The sequence below is a fragment of the Onychostruthus taczanowskii genome, unplaced genomic scaffold, assembly GCF_017590055.1.
Source record: "Onychostruthus taczanowskii isolate IOZ18803 unplaced genomic scaffold, ASM1759005v1 scaffold64, whole genome shotgun sequence".
In the NCBI taxonomy this organism is placed as follows: domain Eukaryota; kingdom Metazoa; phylum Chordata; class Aves; order Passeriformes; family Passeridae; genus Onychostruthus; species Onychostruthus taczanowskii.
In genome coordinates this window covers 4,777,572-4,799,993 of record NW_024504122.1, presented here as the reverse complement: position 1 = coordinate 4,799,993, position 22,422 = coordinate 4,777,572, and the positions used below count along the sequence as shown (strand labels likewise).

The following is a 22,422-nucleotide window of genomic DNA, read 5'->3' as shown; positions in this document are numbered from 1 at the left end:
TGGAGCTCTGGCAGCCTCGGGGCCGTGCCCATTCCCTGGGGAGCCTGGGCAGTGCCCAGCACCCTCTTGGGCTGTTAATCCCTGTTAATCAGCTTAAATTTCCCCTACCATAGCTTCATGATAAAGGTGGTGCTGAATGATGCAATGAGGTAAACAGTCAGCAGCTGAAGCTTGGAAGATTCATGTTCAATCTTGGAATAAAATTCCTGCCCAGGAGAGTGATCCTGGAACATTCAAAGGCAGCTGGGGTATCTCTACCCTTGGAGAATCCCAAGACTTAGCCTGATATTGTCACGGCCACCCTGACGTGAAGGTTAGGCTGGAGCCTCTGGTGACCTGCCTGCCTGTCTGTGACATGGCATTTTTGCACTTATGTACAGGCTGCTCACTTGCAGGCTCTCTGGCTGGCTCAGACTGTGATCAGAGCCCATGGACGGGCTTTTGCCTGGGTGATCCTCAGCTGTGCCAGGATAGCCTGAGGACCATGGAGAACTTAGGGCCCAACTTTCCTGAGGCACCAGCCCAAGCTTGGCTGCCTGCATGAGAGAGAAAGTGACCCGAGAGGAGGCTGGGGCAATTCCCAAATTCACCTTCCTGGGCCACCATCATGAGCATCACAGGTGGCTCCCCTGAGTGCCCTTCAGTACTGACATGAAGAGATGTGTATAAGGACCATGTGATGTCTGTGACAAACCTTGCCTCTTAAGCTGTATTTAATTTTGCACTTTTATTGCCTGGATTCAACTCCTTTACTTCTCTTTTACTAACCTATGAGTAGTTACCAATCTGAGTGTCTTGGAAGCCTCTTCAGTTTTTCCAACGACAGCCTCCGTGGTGGAAGGAGGGGCTTGGATGCCATCCCAGGTCTCATGGATTCAGTGTCTCAATTTTTCTATTGATTTTCTCTGTTTTGTATCTGGCGACATTGAGCTCATCCATCCACTCCTTTTTTTTGCACTGTGTGATGTCCCAGGACTAGTTTCAGCCACTGTTCTTCATCTTCCCCAATAAAACCTGAAGGAAAGGGGAGGAAGAGTGAAGAAACTCTGAAAGGTGACCAGGAGCCTGTGAAATAACGCTGTGATGTCATTCTTCAGCTTTGATAATGTGATAATGCTTCTCCAGACAGTGTCAGGTACTTGCTGGCTCCAGCTACACATGCTGAGCCATGCCCAGGTGTGGGCCAGAGCCCCATCCCCTCCTGAGGGCTGCACTGGGCTGGTTGCAGTCCTGGTTCCATGTGGTCTCATCCCATTCTAGTGTTTGCCAGCTGCCTCCATCACCTCTGAGATTGCTGTGGTTGACCTTTTGGTCTGATGGTCTTCTGAGACATGAACCCCCACTGTGGGAACAGATTAGGATGGCTTAGTGGTGGGCACCAATGTTTCCAGCTGCTGTGGAAGCAGACAGCCCCAGTTCTAATGTCAGGGAGAGTCCTGCTTAGGAATCTTGGGCAGAAGTTTTGTGGGAGAAGTCTCAGCTTCTGGGCTGCCCCTGGGCTTGTCCCACCCTTGTCCTCTGGCAGCATCCTGCCTGGGGCTGTGTGAAGACCCCAAATGCTGACAGAGCTAGCAGCCCCTGGGCAAGGGGTTACTCCCATGCCCCCCCCCCCCACATTTCTGTCCCAGCACCCTGAGCACCCAGGGATGAGCTCTCTGCTCAGTAGCCAGAGCTTTCTTGAACCTCAGGGTCTGACCCAGTGTCTGACCACGGGACCAGTAAGCCATTGGGACAAAGCTGGTACTGAGGAAGAGAAGCTCCTCCTCTTGTCCTCGGGGCTCATCTCTGATGCCAGGTGAGCATGTGTAGCAGCAGCCCCAGTGGGGACCTGCCTCCCACTGGTCTGCTCCTTGTTACCACCTGCCTGTACTGCTGCACGGTCATCCATCTCCCCACTGCATCCCACTCAGGACCAGGTAGCACCCAAGCAAGGCTAGGCATGTTGCCCGCCCACGGGAAGGCTGGGGCAGGGATAGATGGCACCCAGCTATGGACGAAATACATTTTTATTAGGAAAGCGCTCTGCAGAGGTGCCAGGCTCTCTCATACCAAACCAATCCCTCCAACTCCATTGGATGGGATGTAGGGAACCCGAAGGGCATCCACCTCCATCCATAAATAGTGCTTCCTTCTGACCAGGAGCAGCGCCGCGGCGGAGGGAGGGAGGGTGGCATCGGTCGAAACCAGCTCGACCCCACTCCGGCATGCACTGGCAGTGGAGAGCTGTGCCTGGAGGGCGCCGGGGCAAGGGAGCTGCTGCCAGCGATGGATATGGAGCACATCTCTGGCACTGCCCAGGCCACTGAGCAGCAGCTCTCTCCCTCTCCCGTGCTCAGCGACCCCGACAGAGCGGAGTGGAGCATGGGAAGCGAGTGGCTGGGTTACTGCAGAATATACCGTGGGCACGTCTAGTACAACAAGCGCTGCTTATGCGGTCGATAATACTGCTACAAAAAAGGGTGGGGGGGTGGATATGCCACACACGGAGCCCCCCGGGCTGGCGGCCGGGCCGGCTCCTTGCGGTCCGCCCCGCGCTGGGGGGGCAGGGGAGCGGAGACCCGGGCAGAGAGCAGGAGTAGGGCACAGATGAAGGGACCGGGTCCTAAGGCAGGGGGGACTAAGGCAAAAAGGGGGATGAGTGAGGTGGAGGGGCATAAAGGGAGGATCAAGGCTCTTCCAGTGCCCCCAGCCCAGTCCAGGCTCCCACGTTCGCTGGTTGTGTTGGGAAATGTCCTTCTTCCCGGCATGCGGCCGGTGCGGGGCCGGTGCCCGGTTCCTGGTCACTGCACTGCCTGAGCAGGCACAGCAGCTGCCCGGGGTGGCTCCAGGCTCGCTTCCCGGCTCTTCTTCCTGGGAGGCTTCTTAATGGGGGTTTTCTTGGCTGTCTGCTCAGTGGGGAGAGTTTGATCCTGGCCACTGCTGGCACTTGGCTTCTCCACCCACTTGGGCTCCCCGGCTGCCGTCTCGGCCGCCGCAGGGATCAGTTTTTGCAGGTGGGGAGAGGTGGGCAGCAAGGGCTTGCTGGTCTTCTGGCCGCCGGCGGCCGCCGAGCGCTTGGCTTTCTGTGGAGGGGTGGGCTTCTCCCTCTGGGCACCGACCCCGTTCACCCGGATGCCTCCGTCCCCCTTGTTGAGGCTCTGAGTCTTTTCCTTCAGTTGGGCGGCCAGCTCGGAGGCCAGCTGGGGATGCAGCGGCTCGGAGCGGGGCTTGCTGATGCCGGGGCTACAAGGAGCATCCCTGGTGTCCCCGGCCCGCCGCTCCGGCTGGAAGGCACCCATCTTTCGGAAGGCGTTCTGCACCGCCCCGTTGATGGTCTCCATTGGCTCGGAGCCGGCTTTGCTCCTCTGCTTGGGTTTGGAGGGTGACTGCGGCTCCCCGCAGAGGCTGGATTTGCTCTCGGGGACGCCGGGCTCCTTCGGTTGCTTCTGCGGTTTCTCCTTGCTCCGGGCGCCGCCCTTCTCCTCCGCTTTGCCCTGCACATGGGCCGACGTCTCGCTCGGACTCCTCTTCCTCTTGGCCAAACCCTGGCCTTGCTCGGGGCTGCCAGACCGGGTGGCCACTTGCTCTGGGGACTGGCTGGGTGCCGGCAGTGAGTTGGACTGGCCAGAGTTGTACCTGCCGTGGATCCAGGAGACTTTGGGCTTCGTGGCCGGGTCTGGAGGACGGGGCTTGGTCCTTTCCGGGGATGGCGGCTTCCCGGGGCCGTGGGGCTCCACAGTGGTGTCCTCCTCCTCCTTGGACTGCTTGGAGAGGCGGGCGACCCTGGCGTAGAGCGCGGCGCTGGCCGACCCCGAGCCGCAGGAGGAGCGTTCGCTGTCCGAGGACTTGAGCAGGGGGGTCTCACTGCTGTCGGTCGGGAAGGCTCTGACAGAGCCCGTCTCCTTCAGGAACGTGTATTCTCCTGCTTCCTCCCCGCTGACTGGGGCCAGCAGCTTGTCCCCGGGGCTGGCAGGCGTCCCTCTGTCCCTGCTGTCACCCATGCTCTCTGCGGGAAGAGAGCACAGCAGTGTCAGGTGGGATGTGTCTGAGGAGGGGAAGCACTGAGATGCTCCCACAGGACAGTGTCCTACCAGTGAGGCTCCCAGTCAGAGATCTCCTGGCTCTTAACCTTGGAGCAGCAAATGCTGGAGGAGGGAGCTCTGAAACCATATGGGAGGCATGACTGGAATCTGCACTCCTTCCTGGGGCACCAGGAGCCAGGGTGACACGGTCCCCACCATGCCAGACTGACAGCTCTCCATAGAGCAGGCCCCTGATATTGTCCCCAGAGTCCCCTGGGGATGCACCCTGCTCACCTTCATGGGGGACACAGTACACAGGCCCCTCGTCCGTGGTGTCAAAGGAGGAGAAGGAGCCGCGGGATGACCAGGATGGGGAAGGCTGCTCCACCACAGAGGGTGGCTCGATGAAGCTGCAGTTCAGGTTGTTTTCCAGGTCATGGTGGGCCACTGTGAGGGCACGGAACTGTTGTCAGTGTCAGTTCTGCCAAAACCCCCAGGCCCCACTGCCAGCCAGGGGAGGCTGCCCAGCTCCCCACTGCCCAGCTTCCTGCTGGGTGTCAGGGACAGGGACAGCATCCAAGGCATGGGGACACTTCTTGCTGCACAGTCCCACCAGGTACCTCAGCCAAGTGTCCACAAAAACCACCAACCAGCAGTGGTGGTGAGCAGTATTCCCCCATGCCTGGGCTGTGGGCAGCAGAGTCTGTTCAAGCCTCACACTTCCATCTAGCTCCATCTCCAGTTGCCTAAATTGAGGATGCACATGGTGGAGGGACAAGCCACTCAAACCCTGGGTCCCATGGGGACTTGGTGAGTGTCTTGGTGGTCACCCATGAGCTGTGCAACCTGGCACAGCCACCCTGCAGAGAGGGTCCTGGCACTGTGACTGTCCCCTTCCCAGGGAGAAAATTAGCTGCTGGCTTTAATTCCACTAATTCCCACTTCAGCATCACTGACTGCATTTTCCTTTTCCATGTGCTTTTGCACATGGATGCAGGATGATCAAAGGAAGCCTGCAGCAGGGGGATGTACATTTTCCCTATTCTGCCTCTTTTCAATCCCTTTGCCAGCTTCTTCCTTCCTGAAGCTGAGTAGGAGTCTCCCTCCCTTCATGCCCTGGTACTGCCCCTCTGCCAAGGGGCCACCCACAGAGAAGCCAAGTAGAAGAGAGAAACCAACAGAAGAAAAATGGTGTTAATAAAACAAAACAGAGAAGATGAGCAGTTTGGAGTTGTCTGGGCTGGAGTGCCTTTTCTTTTCCAGCTTGATAATTTTTAAGGCTTTTTTCTGCATAAGCTCATGTCCCACCACATCCTGAGGTGTTTTCCCAGGTTCCCACAGCTTGAGCAGCCTCCTCAGGTACCCACAGAAGTGAGGAAGCACCCAGCTGGGAGGAGGGACGGATCCTCCCAGAGAGTCATGCAGCAGTAGATGCACTTGTCCCCATTGCCTTCCACTGGCTTTTGTTCCCTGGGAGAGTGAGAAGCTGCCTCCAAAGCAGGGCAGAGCCTTGCTTTGGATGAAGGGCTGCAAAAGGGTCGTCCCAGAGGGTGCTGGCACTGCCCAGGCTCCCCAGGGAATGGGCACAGTCCCAAGACTGCCAGAGTTCCAGGAGCCTTTGGACAATGCTCTCAGGCACAGGGTGGGACTTTTGTGGTGTCTGTGCAGGGCCAGGAGCTGCACTGATGATCCCCGTGGGTCCCTCCCAGCTCAGGATACTCTGTGATTGTATGAAAACCCCATGCAAAGAGAGGGTCCCAGCTGCACATGGGTGTTGCCAGGTATTTTTGACCTTTGACTGAACATCCCAACTCATCCCAGTCGTGCTGCAATTGCCTCCCTGGACTGTTTGAACCTTGCAGCACATCCCTGATTTGCAATAAAATAACTTTTAGTGTAATTGGGATGCCCACTGGAATGTTTATCCTTTACTAAGGAATCTGGCTTCAGACATGTAGGGCTCTTAGAATGACAGCAGTGCTACACACTCACCCCTGCATAGTTTGGCTTCTTAGAGCAAGGAGAAAAAAAATCCAAGCAGAGATATTTAAAGAGCAAATGGCCCAGAGAGGGGGAAGCGACAGCTCCAACATGGCTTTCCTTGTAATAAAAACCAAAAAGAGAAAATTAAAAGCAGCCGTCTGGAAGCGGATGAAGGGAGATGCTTCCTGAGAGGAGGCGTGCCGAGCGGCTGGGACTCACGGCCACGAGGCGACTCCAGGACTCCAGGGAGACTCAGGACACAGCCAGATTATAAAATAAGGATATGTAGTGCACCTGGAAGCTTTGGGAGGCTTGGGGGCTCCAGCATGGCTGCCAGGGATTTTTCTTCCCTGGCTGTTGGGGCTGAGAGAAATGCGGACGCTTCCCACATATCATTACCTGTCACTGCTCCCCAAAATCTCCCAGAGCCACACCATCAGGATAACAACCCCAGCCCTGCCTGCACAGTGGCCAGTTGGTCTCAAGACTGAGATGAGGCAGAGAAGAGCAGGAGAAGAACCATGAGAGAGAGATCCCAGAGCCCTCCTGGCCACCGCTCCCACTCTCCCAAGCTCCCCATGATCAGCATCACCCTTGGGGCTGGTTGAACTTTGCTGCTTGGGGAGGACACGTGGTGGGGTGCCGGGCTCAGGTTAGCCCTGGCATCTTGAGGGTGACATGAGCAAATCCCACACACAGGGCTACCCAAACGCTGGCCCCACGGCTGCTGGTGCGAGCCCAGGGTGGCCCTGCAGGCTGCCAGCTCAGGTGCAACCCCTGGGGAGATGCTGTGGATCCAAAACTGGTGCCAAGGCTGGGGAGCAGCTTTTGAGGGAGGAGCCTGAGGCTCCAGGCACCCGATGAGCTTCAGCAGAGCTTCAACACCTGCAGTCCCACCTGGGAATCTTCTACCATGAGTAGGCTTGTGCTCACTGGTGTTTGAGCCCAGAAAAGACAACCCACCTGGTGTCAGCAAACACATGGTCAGGACTGTGGGCAGATCCAGAGTGACCACTACCCGGGCATCAGCCAGCACCAGTTTCACTGCGACATCCCCACAAGGTCCTGGGCACCTCCAGCACTGACCTGACCCTTGGGATGGGGCACTTCAGCAACCCTGGGGCAGGACCAGTGTGGGGAACAAATGGCCTCCTCAGGTGGATACTGGCTGTTGTGGCTTCCACAGCACCAGGTGGGGTCATGACGTGGCACCCTGGTCACTGGGCATCAGAGAGGCAGCCACGATAGGCAACCCAACAGGGCACTGTCACCCTGGGGCCCCCAGGCCCTGTGGGGGCTGGAGTCACTGCCAGACTACGTGTCAGTGGGACTGGGAGCTGCTGGAGCCCACACGGACTCCACTGTCCCAGATAACACAAGGCAAGCCCTGACCAAAGCCTTTCCCTCCATGGAGATGCCAGCTCTCAGCTCCGTGACAGACTCCAGGAACAGCCTCAGCCCTGCTGGGACCTGAGACCGTCCTGAGCACCCTCAGCCTTTCCCTGCTGCTGCTGCCCTGTGTACACAGAGCAGCTGGACTGCTGCCAGCTGCCTGCAGGCAGCCCCCCTTGCCCTCACTGCACACAGGCACCCTCTGTCCTCCCCAAGCCCTTCCCTGGCCCCTTGCACAAACACGGCCTGTATGATCCTCTGTTATCCTTGCAGCAGGAATGTTGGGCCCTGGCACACCCTGCTCCAGGTAGGGCTTTGCTGTGCCCCACGTGGTGAGGGGCTATCCCTCCAGCTTGGATGCTGAAGGCAGTGCATGGTGTGCAGGGATGGGGGTCACCTCTGTGTGCTGCCTGGGATGAGAGATTTAGCCTCAGGCTGAGCCACTGAACCATCAGTGCCAGGATGTGGCTGCTCTGGGGGTTCCACCAGCACGGCATGGCCAGGGAGGTGCTGGGCTCAGGAAGGGAGTGGGGTTGAAACGCATCCCAGCACAGGGGGGGATCGCTGCCCTCGCACACAGTTTAGTTAATGGGGTTGATCCCTAGCTCCCCATGCTGGAAGAGTTGCAAGGAGAGTTCGGAGAGTGCAGGGGACAGCATTCCCCAGCTGCTGGGATGCAGGGGGTCCCCAGCAGCCCTGACAGTGCCAGGTCAGGGGCTTTGCCAGGTACGAGCGGCTCCCTACAAGGCAGTTCTGCACCTGGGCAGAGTGTGAAGCTTAACCCAAATCTCTGCCCCTCCATCCTCAACTCTGCTGCACATGGCAGGAGAGAGGGCATCTGCCCAGATGCTCTGGCTCCTGGGGTTACTTCAGGATCAAAAGCACTAACAAGGCATCTTGCTGAGTGGCAGGGACCATTCCTTTTCAGGGGAACCTCAGGAGAATAAACCCAAAACTACTCAGCAGAGCTCCAGAACCAGGTACAGCCTCTGCATCCTCACAAAGCAAAATGTGCCTGGAGATCCAGAAGCTGCAGACAGAAAGGGCTGAGCTGCTGTGAGCCAGGCAGCTCACACCAACCATTGAAATGCTCCCAGTGATCCGCGTGTTCCTGTCACTGCTCTGCCATGCTCACCGCCCTGCTTTGGGGCTGCAGAGGGTGCTCTGAGCCACACGTGCTGCCCTGACAGGAGTAAAACCTGGCTTTCTGCACCTTCCCCAAACCCCTGTGCCTTACCCATGACCTTGGGCAGCTTCTGGCGGCGCAGGGGGATGCGTGGGAGCTTCATCCCAATCCGGCTGAAGCGCCCACACAAACGTCTTGGAGGCTTCTTGGCTGCTGCTGGGTCCTGGCTGGAGCTGCAGTAAAGGTAATGGCACTGTCAGAGGCACTGCTCCCCTCCTCTGGTGGGGACAGTCTTCATGGGCAACAGAGAGAGGCAGCAGCTCAGGGATGCTGCAAGTGTAAAGGGGTTTGGGAATGATAATGGGGTGGATGAAAAGCAGTGGCATGCCCAGGCTGAAGGATTTGAGGACCCACAGAGGCTGCTGCCAGCCCCAGGAACCAGCTTGCACCACACCAGGATGTAGAGCAGTGCCAGGGAATGGTGGGAAGGTTGGATCCAACCATTGGCAATGCAGCCCAAAAATACCCACAATGTCTGGTCAAGAATTAAAAAAAAAAAAATCATACCAACCCAAAGCCAAACATGTGGCTTCTCTTTATTTGCTCTATGGTTTTGGAGCCTCCTGGGGCCACGTTTTCAAGCAATTTTCCGCAGCCATGGGAGTGAGTGTCTTTGTGTGTTGACTCAAGGGTACGTGTGCCATGCCTACCATCCCCTGCAAGGGACCATGCTGGGACAGCTGGCCGGGTCACCCAGCAGTCTGGGGACACTGTGGTCTGGGCACACTGGGAGAGAGGAAACTGTCTGGAGCCATTCCCCCTCTCCCTGGGCCATTCCTCACCTGATGGGTTTGTGCTTTATCTGCAGGATTATTACCTGCAGCCCGCAGGCTCTCCAAGCCAGCTGTGCCTGCCTGGGATTCAGCTTGCAGGGCTGCAAGGGGAAGCTTCTCGAAAATTCCTGTGCAGTGGCTGGTGGCATGAGAGGGTTTTCTCTACATCTGGAGGAGCTCCAACAGCCCTCTCATCCCTTGCTGAGCAGCACAAACCTTTCCCCCTGCCTCCGGTCTGTCCTCACTCCTATTATTATGGTAGGATGTTAACCTGGTGCTTCTAAAACGCTGTCAGCATCCTGACCTTGCTGCAGGAGCCCACCCTCCCAGCTCTGACCATCCATCCCCATGTGAGACAGTCAGCACCCCCCTGTCCTCCAGGCCTCATCCCTTTGCCCAGGGGTTTGTTCTGAGGGTTTTGGCCGTGTTGTGTAGCCCTTGCTGTATTTCAGGGCCCCCTTTGCAGATCAGCTCCAGACCCTAGCTTCTGGAGGGGACTTGGCAGGTCTCCGTGAAATGATGGCCCACAAGAGAGAAACAAAGTCAGAGCAGGAAGGTGTTCCCCTGGAAGGGCTCATCCTGAGTACCTCCATCAGCCCTGATGATGCAGCAGGACTGCTCAGACCCTTGTACCCACATGGTGTCATGTGAGCAGCATGGTTCTGCCTCAGTTTCCCTGCACAACCGCTGTCCCAGCATGGTCTCTGCATCCCCCTGTCAACCCCAGAATCCACTGGTCTTCCGCATTCCCAGCCTGGTGAGATCCCTCCTGGCCCCTTGCACTCACCCGCCGGCTTCGTCCTTCTTGCGGCAGACGCAGCAGCAGCAGAGCAGGGAGAGCAGGAGGATGAGCAGCAGCGCCAGGAGGACCCCTGCCCCGATCACCCCCATCCTCTGGTTGGCCTCTGCAAGGCAGACCCGTGGCTCAGCGCAGGGCCAGTCCCGTGGCAGAGCCCAGCCCGGTGCCCAGCACTCACCCATGTGGCAGGCGCCCGTCAGCGGGTCGCAGGCGCCGTCGTGGCAGCCGCAGACTTCGGCGCAGTTGGCTCCGTAGCGTCCAGGAGGGCAAGTCAGGTTACAGCTGGAGGGAAGGGCTGGATGAGAGTAGTGCATCCCCCACCCCAGGCACAGCAGCGGGAGCCACTTGGCTGCCACCTTCTCCCAAACCCTCCATGTTCCAGGGAGCACTCCTCCAGCTTGCTGCGACACAGCTCCTCCGCACCCTGGGGGGAATCCTTAACCCACAGGGATCGGGAGCCCATCACCCACGCAGTGGCTTTGCCCATGGCTCAAGGGATTTGGCCCAGCTGGATCTCAGACACTCTTACTGCTCTCTGCATGTCACTTCGCCATTAGACACAGGAATTAGGAAAGGTCATCAACCCAGCAGTCACATCTAAAGATACCCTGGCGTCACACACAGGGATTCCTGCTCAGTTCAGTGGTGATGTGGCCACGGCACCCCAAGCCCCATCCCCCACCAAGCCAGGCAAAGCCACAGTGGCCAAAAGCTGGGAAAGTGCCCAGATTGAGGGTTTTTTTTGCCTCCAAGAACGGAAAACAACAGAGCAGCCCTAAGACCCTTCCAGTTTGGTTATGCCTGGTGCCAAATCTCCACTGCTGGTAAAATGACTTCCTGATGGTGTCACACAGATGATAGCGACACGCAAAAATGGGCACCAATCCACAAGTCTCAAGGGCTTGAGCCTGGAAAACATGGTGTCAGCAGATCCAACCCAACCTGCCTCCCCAGCCATGGGCCAGGCACCGCAGAGCAGGACCCAGCTGGAGCTGGGAGATGTTGGCAGTGTTGCTGGGCACCAAACCCTCTGCCAGCTGCATCCCAGCTGGAGTGGCTGCAGCTGGAAGGAGCCAGTGGGCCCCAGCCCAAACCCACTCCCCTGGGGACACAGCTGCCCCCAGCCCTGGGCACCGTGCCCTGAGGCGGCTCAGCCCATTTCACACTCCAACAACTTTCAAAGTGTCACCTTGGCCAAGCCTCGTGCCTGCCATGTGCCTGTCATGTGCCAGTTGTGTGCCTATCATATGCCTGCCAGGATGGGTGCTGAACTTCTGCGCCTGCTGTGCTGCACGGGGCAGATAAAGCAGCAGAACAGGAGCAGGGACAGTGCCCCAGCAAGGCCAAACCTCTCACCCCACCACTCGGCCCCACAGTTCTGTCCCAGGCTGAGATTTTGGGAGAGCACAGGAGGAGAGTCCTGACACTTCTGGGAAAGACAGAGAAAATAAAGCACTTTGTGCACACATAAATATTTTAGCAGCTGCTCCTTTAGCCTCCTCCTGACACAGAGCTGAGAGGACATGCTGTATGACAAGGATGTTGCTTGTGCCTTCCTTGCAGTAATCCTCTTTTTAGCAAAATTGTACGCTGCTGACAAAAACACTGGCTTGGATATAGTCACAGGGATTTGCCTGAGCACCCAGAACGTTCCTGAGCCTGCCTGAGTGCACCACCACAGCTCAGCTCAAGGTTACAGCACCAAGGCTGCATCCTGAGTATCCCCCATCCCCACCTTCCCAGTGCTGTGCCAGGGTCTCAGAACAGGTTAATCCACACTCTGCCCTCTGGCACTGCGCCGAAAGCATCACCACACCCCCTGAGACCCTCTCACCTCTGCCTTTGCTACCAAAGGTGGCCATGAGGCCCAGGCTGGGCATCCTAAACTGGTGCCAGTGTCCAGCAACTGTTCCAGCACCACAGGTAGTTGGCAGAGTCCCACAACACCACCCCCCAAAATGCAAATGTTTTTATGCTCTGAGTGAAATGCCAGCATGGGCAAGATGCCAGCTCCAAATCCCCGTCCTTGCTGTCACCCTCTGTTAATTGCTGGGAAAACCTGAGCACCATGCAGCAGGACCTGGGAGGGCTGTCTGCATGTCCCAGCTGGGTGGAAAATGCTTTCTTCATCTTTTCAAACAACACTTCAGTCCCACACTGGGAAAAACAACCTGGGGATGTGAGTAGACCCTCGATGGCCCTTATGCCCCTGGAGTGGGGGAAGGAGAAGGCTTGGGGAAGGCCCCAGCCACAGGCAGAGCTTTAAGTGGGAGCCCCCCAGGAATGCCATGCCTGTGAGGCTGTTTATTATTCTGCGATGTGGTTTTCTCTCTGTTTTTGGAAAGAAATTCCACCCTGGACTTAAAAACCTCCAACAAACCACCACTTTTCTTTGATTTGTTTTTGCCAAACAGGCCTTTTCTAAAGTGTAACAGCCCTTGCTGCTCTGTGAGCTTGTCCTTCCCCCTCTGCTCACCAAATCATCCAAACTATTGCCCAAGCATGCTTCCACTGCAGGAAACCTCTCAGCTGGCAACAGCATAGGACACAAGGGGGCAGGAGGTGCCTGAGCATCACCTGTGCCATGAGGTGCCCCCAGGCATGGTCCCCAGTGCCTCACTTACTATGTGCCATGGGAGCCGGGGTGGCAGAGGCACTGCCCAGTCTCGAAGTGGCACTGGCCATTGACGCAGTCGCTGCAGACGAAGGCGCAGTTCTCCCCGTATGTCCCGTTCCGGCACTTGGTTTCACACCTGGCAGGGATGAGGGCAAGTGGCTGGAGCACCCATGGCACTCGGGGACCTCCAGCATCCCTCCACATGCATGGAGATGGGGCTGTATATCACCCTGGTGGCATGTGGTGTCTGAAGCCAGGAGAGGGGTACAGGGATGGACCGAGCCCACTGACATGGCCACGGAACTGGAGGGAGCCTGCGAGACCCCTGCCTACGCCCCTCGGACCCAGGATGGGTCAGTGGGTCTCAGCTCTCAAGCTGGGATGCTCTTCTGCAAACTCTTGTGCCCAGGATCAGTTCCAGGGCTGCAAAACCCTTCAGTGACCCTGTTCCCTGGGAGAATCAGGGAAGCCAGGCACTGCTCTCCCAGAACCCAATGCTGCACCCAGCCGCACTCACCGGTCTCCGATCCAGCCCGGGTTGCAGTGGGAGCATTTGCCATTGATGTGATTGCAGGTGTGGCCATCCTTGCAGGGGGGACAGAGCTTCTCACAGCCCTCTCCGTAGAAGCCGGGCGAGCAGGGCTGGTCGCACTTGGTGCCATTCCAGCCCGCCTCACACGTCAGGCAGCGCCCATCGGCCACGGTGCACGGCTGCAGGCTCTTGCACTGCCCACACCTGCAACGAGGGGAATCCATCACCCAGCACAGCCCAAATCCTCCTGCTGCCACCTCCCACTGGTGCCAGATCAGAGCCAGCACGGATGGCCACTCACCGCCTCCTGCAGCCCTGGCCGTAGAAGCCGGCCGGGCACGGCTCGCGGCAGTACTTGCCCCGGTAGCCCGGCTCGCAGGTGCAGGTCCCGTCCACCTGGTTGCACTTGCCCTTGTAGCACTGGCAGTAGCGGTCGCAGCGAGGCCCGAAGGTCCTCTCCCGGCACTGGCAGCGCCCCGTGAACTGCTCGCAGGGCGAGTTGTTGCAGGAGCACTGGTTGTTGCAGCCACGGCCCCACCAGCCGGGCTGGCACAGGCAGTTGCCTGTCTGCTGGTCACACTGGGAGTTGTGGCTGCAGTAGCAGGAGCTGGAGCACTGTGGGCCCCACCAGTTGGGCTCACAGGTGCATTTGCCCGTCTTCTGGTCGCACTTGCCATGCTTGCAGAGGCAGATGTTCTCGCACTTGGGGCCCCAGCGGTTGAGGTTGCAGGTGCACTGGCCCGTCACATCCTCGCACTGCCCGTTGGGATGGCAGGTGCACATTTCCTTGCAGTCGGGACCCCAGAACTGCCGGGGACACTCTGTGGGGAGAGCCATCGGCCTCAGCACTGCCCACGGGGACAACTCCGTGCCAGGCACCAATGGAGACCCCCAGTCCCAACAGCACCTCTTGACCACAGCCCTCCCTCTCCTCCCCTCTGTGCACCGGATCTAAGAGGAGACCCCAGCAAGGGGACAATGCCCTGGGAAACAGAGCCGTGGGACAGGCAAGGGCAGAGCTAGAGCATTCCCTGACTATCTGCTCTGGAAAGTCACCCCAGGATGAGCCGGGTCCATCCCAGTGAACCCCCTGAGGACACAAAGGCACCCTCCAGTACTCACTGGTGTCGCAGTTGGCACCGAAGTAGCCGTGGCGGCAGCGGCACTCGCCGGGCCTGACGCATACCTCGTTCTCCTTGCAGGTGAAGTTCCCCTCGCACACAGCTGGACAGACGGACAGACAGCAGGCATGAGTACCAGTGCTTGCTCCCTAAAGCCCCCCAGACCCCCCCAGAGCAGAAAAAGGGCTGTGCAGTGACCCTCTGAGTGCTGCTGAGCTGCAGCACTGTGACCATCCTGGCAAGCACCTGACTGGGCTGGATGGGCCCCTTTCCAGAAAAATTCCACCAGCCTCCTGTCACCCAGCTCTGCTCCATCTCTGCCACCCAGAGAGGATGCCACCCATCCTGGCCACCAGCCTCCTGCCACCCAGCCAAGCCATGTCCCTGCCAGAGGCTGCACCCAACGGTGTTGTCCCTTGCCCAGCTCCGCATTGCTAGAGGGGAGAAGGGGACACAGAGTAGAGGGGTTGTGGGCACTGCCATCCCAGCACTGCCTCTCCCATGTGGCCACCTGCCCCCAAAGGCCACCAGCCCCTCCCCTGCTGAGGGGACCTCATGCTGAGACTGATGCCTGGAGCCAGGCAAGCACGGGATGTGGTGCAGGCAGCACTCGCAGGTCCCACACTGCCCTGGACAAGCTTCCTGAGGCACTGGGACAGGGAGAGACAACCACCCATCCCAGCCACCTTACCTGGGAGTTGTTAGACCTACGGTGATGGATATTATAGAAACCCCTAAAATAGACAGATTACACAGGTTAGGAGCAGTGAGTCTAAAGGTTAGAGCAGGTTTGGGGGCAGGAGATGGGAACAGCTCGCTGTGGGACCATCCTCCCCCCACTGTCCTGCCAGATCCTGTCCTTCTCCCTTCCAAACACGCCACATCCCATTCCCAATGCATGCAGCGAGTGGTTACAGGCCTCATGCACAATGGGTTAGTTGGTTATGTGGGTTTTGGTCCCAGCTGCAAAGTGCCACCTCCAGTTCTCCTGGGGTGTGGTGAGCCCTGTGGCCAGCTGAGACTGTGAGGGAGCTCCAAAGCAGCTGTCTCCATTGTGGTGGCAATGCAGGGAACGATGCTCCCAAGGTTTCATGCTGAGCATCCATGCTGGGCTCGCTGTGGCCCCCAGTAAAGAGCTATGACACCTTTTATGGCCCCAGCCCAAGCTCAGTGGTCTTTGGCAACCCCAGCAGCCTCTTCCCAGCGAGGCCATGAGAGACCACGTGCCTGATCTGGGCTGCTTCAGCTTCACTGCTGGCTCTGGTTCAGGTCCCCATGCTGCTGCAGCATCTGTGGGAAATCTCAGTCCCATCCCTGCAGCTGCACCTTCACCCTGGGGGACACTTCACTGTCCCTTAGGACCCCTAGCAGCACCCCCAAGTCCTCAGACCCAGCGCTGGCTGGTAAGGAAAGAAACCCCCACAGCTCTGTGACCCCTGGCACTGGGGCTGAGCACCCATTCCATCCGCACGGTGCTGGCCCGGGGCACTGCAGGGAGACAAGAGCTGGCTGCAGGTCCCAGGACAGGGGGTCTCAGCCACAGGACAGATCAAGACGGCCCCTGACAGTGGTGCTGAGGCCAGGAGGGCTCAGTGAATGATGGGCACAGCCCAATGAAGCAAAATGCTGGTGTTTACCTATTATACACTCGCTCCCTTGTTGCCTCCATCCCAGGCAGCACATGAGAACCGAGGAGCTGCAGGGATAAAAAAAAGAATCACAAATAGTTACAATCCTCAGAAAGTCCTGGTCCTTTCCAAAAACCCACCAGGAGCACTGAAGCCATGACAGTGAGAGATCCTGCTGGGAGTTTCTGCACCTCCAAAGGGGAAGGAGAGCTCTCGGCTCCTCCTCCAGCACACAGAGAGTTAATGGATCTGCTGGGGGATCCCATGGGTGCCCCACCAGCCATTAAGGTGATGCCAGGAGTAAGAATAGGACCAGTTTTTCCCATTACTAAGGAGTAATGAAAAAGCAAAAGTCATGTTTGCAACCTCCACAATAAAAAAAAAAACATGACTTGAATTGCAGGCTGGGTGCTTTGTGGCCTGGGGATGGAACCCCAAAGACAAGTTGGAACCACCTGGCTGGAATAGCTGGAACACAGCCAGCTCCCAGGGAATGTCCCTATGTAGAAGCAGGGGGAGGCCAACTGCAGGCAGCTGGAATGTGTTCCTGAGCTCTTGAGAGTCCTTGAGTGCCACCACGTCCAGGGACTACCAGGCACAGAATCATCAGGCAGGACATTTTTGGTACAAGCTTGACCAGGATGGGGGCTCAGACCCACTCAGAGGCTCAGCCAGGGATGCTCAGCTCTCTGCTGGGAAGGACATGTGGGAACATCTCACCCACACTTTGTCAAAGAACCCCCCCAGGCAAATGTTTGGGGCTCAAGATGCTGCAGTTGGGGGTAGGGAGTATACTCCCCATAACCCCACAGAAATCCCTGCGCATCCCTGGAGCCACCCACTCATCCTTGGGGTGACCCACACCGCCTGGTCCCACAGGCAAGGGAGCAATGCTGGAGGGTCGCAAACAGCCCGGACGGATGCTGCAGTCAAGGAAAACTTCACCCGGGCTGGTCTGGCGGTACAGCCTGGAATGCATCTGGCTTTTTCTTTTTCTTTTTTTTTTTTTCCCCTTTTCCTCTTTATATGTAACAAATGCAGAAGAGGAGGAGACAGCGAGGACATATTCGCTCGAAACGCAGCGCAGTCACAGGACCACGTCTGGCTGCCAGACCGCCTCATCCTGGGGCCGGGCGGGAGCTGCCAGCGGAGCGGGGTCCTGGGGCCGCAGCTCCCGCCCGGCCCCGCCGGAGCACCGCGTCCCCCTTGTCGCGGCGGACAGTGAAAAGTTGGAAAGGAGGCAGAAAAGAACCACAAAAATGATTCAAGGCCTGGAAAAAATGCCTTGCAGCCGGAGCCCAAAATAGCTCCATCTCCGCAGCCTGTGGAAGCAGCCGCAAGATGCTGCGATGGCAGCAGCACAAACACCCCCCACAGGGACCCTGGAGCTCAGGGGGGGCTCTGCTCCCGCCGAGCATGCGAGGGGTTAATGCATGGGGTTAATGGCAAAGGGGGGCCAACCACCAAATCACCTCCTGAGGACTGGGCAGGCTGGAGTCAAGGTCCTTCTCTGCAAGAGCCTTCAGGCTGTGCCCCCCGAAAAGCTTTGCCAGCTGTGCTGGGATACTCAGGCAGAGGTGGAGAAGGGCCCACGGGGCTCTTGCCCTCCCATGGCATGGCCAAAGCCTCACTGCTGCACCTGGGGTTGCTTTCACCAGTCCACCCTTTAGAAATTCAGTTTGGTGGTTTGGTTTTTAGAATGAAACCATCACCGGTTTGCAAGAGGAAACCCTTCCACCTGGGAAACCTGCTTCCAACAGCCCAGCCTGGCCACCAAAATGGGCATCGCCTGAAATATGCCAAAAAATATCCTTTGTGATGACCTGATGGTGGGGAGCTGGGAGTTACTGGGAAGTGGTGGCAGGAGAGAAAAACTTCTGCCATGAACTGGAGGAGATGAGTGGCACCACATCCACCCCCAGCTGGGAGCCAGCCACTGCCTCACAGGATTTGGGCTTATCTGTTCCCTGATAGCGAATCTCTCCTTCCCCGTGCCTGCTGATGGCCTCCCACACCCTGCTCAGCACCCATCTCATTTATCAGCAGCTTCGACAACAAATAAGCTTGGTCCTGTGGCAAGCAGAGATGTGACACTGGAAAACCATTGCTCCAGTGGGGTACATGGATTGGTCCCAGCACAGCCAGCCCACAGAGGGTCAGTGCTGGCTGCAGGTCATCAGAGTGTGGGACTAAAAGGTCTTTCATGGCCTCAGCTCCTTGACAAAGGACTTGCTCCATGTGCCCCCTGACCACTGGAAAAGGATAACTGAGAGATGTGTTTAAAGCTCACTTCTGACCCACGCGGACATGGCACGGCAAACATCCACTCTGCAAATACTTTCTTTCCTTCAAAGCACTACAAATGCTAGGAAAAAAACAATGAAAAGCTGCCTCTGAGCTGTGGCCAGGGCTTGAGACCTCAGCTGATGTGGAGGAAAAGGAGTGGGCTGTGTGCAGAGCTGGAGCTGTCACCTGCAGGGACAAGTCCTCCATGCCAGCCTTGCCCCTGGCCAACAGCCACATCCTGCTCATGCTGAGCATCACTGGGATCTCAGCTAATGATGCCAGATTTTTCACAGAGGTAGAATATTTTCCATGTGGATTAGTATCCTACACTGCTCCTGGAAATCACTTTGCCAATGGCTACAGAGAGGCCTCTGAGGCAGGAGGGGTGGCTCCTCAGAGCAGCACAGCCTGCCCTGAATAATGAGGAGGAGGCTCACATCCCTGAAAGCAGAAACAAGACTCTGGGACTCAGCTGGGAGCTGCTGCATGGGTCCCATGTGAGAGCACCCAGCCCAACCCAGTGGGCAGAGCTACAAAGGAGCCCTGTGGACACCCAGCATACTCCTGGGGCTCAGAGAACACTGGCACCCTCCCCATCCCCAGTGCTTCTCCATCCCTGCTCTGCTCCTCCTTCCAAGCATCACCCCAGTGCTCATCTTCCTCCGTCACCCATCACTTGGTGCCACCCAGCTGGCACACACTGTTCCTGGGACAACTGGGTCCCAGGCACTGGCACTCCCCAGCTGATGCCAGCTGCAGCTCCCTCACCTCAGCCTCAAGGTGCAGACAGACAGACAGCTATCCCCAGAGCAGGCAGGAATAGGATCATGGGTATAAATAGAAATACTTCAGACCGAGAAATAAAAATTAAAGACTAAAGGAAATGAGAGTGTTAGCAAGAGAGCACTGGTCAAAGCAGTGCCCAGGCTGTCACCACTGGCACCTTTGCCCATACCAACAGGAAACCAGTTATAAAAGAACTTCAAATTTAAGGACAAGTTGAATTTAGAACACAAAACCCCAAAGAGCCCCAAAATGCCCTTTTCTTCTGCTCTAAATTATTCCTTGAATTTCTGCTTGGGAGCCAGGTCAAAAGCAGTCACACAATCCTGAGCCCTCTGAAACCTGTGGCGGCATCTCCACAGGATGTCTGGATGGGCTTTGCAGAGGTAAGGGTCCAACAAGCTCCAACAGCTTTGGGTGGAGGGCATTGGGACCTCGTCCCAAAGCCACCTCCAGTCCCACTGCCCCTGGCCCCAGGAACTGCAGCACCAGGGCCTTGGGGCCACTCGGGTGGGTTTGGATGGTAACATATGGAGGGTCCTCCATGTCCACTGTACACAGCAATGATGGGGGTGGGCGCCGAGTTAGTGGGTGGAGAGGGAAGAAGGGTTTGCAGAAGGGTGAGGGATAGAAAATGATGCAAACCTCATCTGAACTTCCTAGGGACTGTCTCTGCCCCACTGTCCCCAGCCCCTAGGCTGCCTGCAGGCCCCATCCTGCCGGAGGACGGCCACAACCAACCTGTCCCACTCAACAGCCAGTGCCTCTTTCATAGCCCATAGCACCCACGGGTGGCACAGTGAGGGAGTCTGAGCCCTGTGGTGCTGGTGCAGCACCTTCCCCACTTTCATCCAGTGGGGATGAGGGGGTCCTTCTGCATGGGGGAGAAGCCAGGCACCTCACCCCCAGCACATGGGGCAGCACACAAGAAACAGGGTGGGGACACTAAAGTTCCCTCTGCCACCCCAAGATGCAGTGGCAGCTTTGCTGTGCAGATGAGGCAGCCGGGGAGGGACGGCTCCCTGCTGTCAAGGAACAGCACCGCCGGGAGCTGCGCCGCTCTGGCTGGTTCTGAAATGCCTCCTTAGGAAACTCCGGCTGTAATTTGAGGAGGGGGCACCAGCGCCCTGTGGCCCTGCTGAATGGAGCCATTATGCGGCCCCTCTCGCTCGAAGCACATGTTTTCCTTGTGGACTCGTCTGACCTCACAGGCGAGATGTAAAGGTGCATTTATGGCCTGGGCCCCCCATCAAGCGCAGGGGATCCAGCTCCCCCAGGCGGGAGGCAGCGGCTGTGGGCTCTCTCCCCTCTTGCTGGGGCCAGCCTGGCCCAGGAGCCAGGGCAGACCGAGCCTGAGTGCTGCAGAGGAGCTCGGCTGAGATGATGCTCTGCAAAGGGACCCGTGGGACACGGAGGCCACTGGGAGCTAGGATAAGTCAGTGCTATCTCCTGAGACCCTGCCCCAGCCAGGCAGGCAGGATACGATCCCCGGGACATATAGACAGTGCCAGCACCCACTTTCAGAAGCCAAACACGAGAGTCCTGGGGCTGCCAACTCCACAATCCCCACCAGCCTGGGGCAGCTTCACCATGATGCCCAGAGCATCCTGTATCCCACCACCCCAGGGTCAGCAGTGCAACCCGATCCCCGGAGACACCCAGGACCGGCTCCCCAGCGCAAATCCTGCCCCAGGAATGCAGGATTGCCCTCCGCCGTCTCACGACTCCATCCCCAGAGGCACCCAAACCCAGCTCCTTACAACAGAACCGGCCCCGGGCATCCAGGACTGGCTCCGGAGGTATCCAGGACCGGTTCCTCGCAGCCCCCCGGGGATCAGGACCAGCCCCCACGTCCCTGGCCCCGCTCGGGCTCAGCTCCTCACGCTCTCCCCGCCGCCGGCTCCCCCCGCCTCAGCCGCGCACAGGACGGACTTTGTCTTGGAAGGCGCCCAGCGCCGCGGCTGCCCGGGATGGGGGATGGACCGGCGAGCCCGTCCCGTCCCGTCCCGTGGCCCCGGCCCCGGCACGGCGCTGGGGGTCCCGTCCCGCCCCGCACACCTGCCCGGCCCCGCTCCTACCCGGCGGCCCTGCAGACGTTCCTGCCGCGGGGGCTCAGCTCCTGCGCGGCTCCGCGGCTCAGCACCGACAGCAGCAGCAGCGGCAGCAGCGCGGCCCCGGCCCGGGCGCGGCGGGGCGGCCGCAGCCCGCGGGCCGATCTCTGAACCGGCTCCGCCGCTCGCGGTCCCCGCCCGCCCCGGTCCCCGCCGGTCCCCGCTGCCGCTCGGCGGGCGGAAGCCGCGCTGCGATCGCTTCGCCGCCGCCTCCCCCGCGCCCCTCTCTGCAGCGGCGGGAGGGGCTCCGCCGCCAGCCAGGAAATTCCGCATTGGTTCCCCTGACGGCGGGCCAGGCTCCGGGGGCCGCCGCCGCCCCGGCCCCGGGCAGCGCCGCCCCGACGGCCCCGAGAGGCTCCACCGGGTGGGCAGCGCCGCCGAAATGGGGGTGGGTCCCCGAGGGGGAATGGGAGGATGCGGAGTCCTGGCTTCCAGCGCAGCCCGGGGGTCCTGCAGCTCCCGGGAGCCCTGGGAGTCCTGGGAGTCCAGCGGCTCGGGGTGTGGATGGCCCGCGAACCGGTAGCACCGGGGATCGGCTGTCGCGGCCGTTCGGAAGCCCCAGAGCCCCGGGAGTCCCCAGCAGTGTGATGGTCCCCCGAGTCTGGGTCTCCCGGGATCCAGCAGCTCCAGGTCTTCGACAGCCGTGGGTGTCCCAGATCTCCCGGTTTCGAGTGTCCGTCTCCCGGGGGTCTGGCAGTCCCAGGCTGTGGCTGTATCTGGAATCTGGCAGCCCGAGATGCACAACAGCCCTGAGATCTATCTGACCCTATGGTTCCAGTAGCTCCAGGGGTCCCACAGTCCTGGGTGCTCAAAGACCTGAGGGTCAGTCTGTCCTGGCAGTCTGACAGCCTTCAGGAGCCCGAAAGCCCCAGTATCTGCCTGACCCAGGGATCCAGCAAGTCCAGATGCTGGAGACAGCCCCAGGATCTGGCTTCCCCAAAGGTCTGGTAGCCCCAGGTGTGTGACAACCCCAGTGTCCAGCTGTCCTGCATGTCCAAGAGGTGCCAGATGCCAGTGATCTGGCATGTCCAAGTGTCTGGCAGGCTGGACAGTCTGTTGGGAGCCATGCAGGACCCATGGGAGCCAAATGGTGCCTGCAGCAGCAGAGCCAAGGACCCTGTACAGAGACAGAAAGGCTTCAGAGCAGCCACTGGTTTACCCATTGTGAGGATACAGCTGGGAATCAGGGGGGACACCCTGGGCACCTGCA

The 22,422-nt window shown here is 58.7% G+C and overlaps 1 protein-coding gene across 1 annotated transcript; it reads right to left on the bottom strand.

Annotated features, from left to right (window-relative positions):
* Positions 1 to 728: 728 nt before the first annotated feature.
* LOC121344491 (scavenger receptor class F member 2-like) lies at positions 729 to 21,500 on the bottom strand. Its single transcript, XM_041420493.1, is given in 12 exon segments — positions 729 to 3,985; positions 4,296 to 4,448; positions 8,614 to 8,735; positions 10,123 to 10,240; positions 10,313 to 10,416; positions 12,759 to 12,887; positions 13,269 to 13,487; positions 13,585 to 14,104; positions 14,406 to 14,507; positions 16,042 to 16,100; positions 21,180 to 21,386; positions 21,388 to 21,500. Coding segments are annotated over 12 exon segments (3,036 nt in total). The 5' UTR covers positions 21,486 to 21,500; the 3' UTR covers positions 729 to 2,780.
* Positions 21,501 to 22,422: the final 922 nt, after the last annotated feature.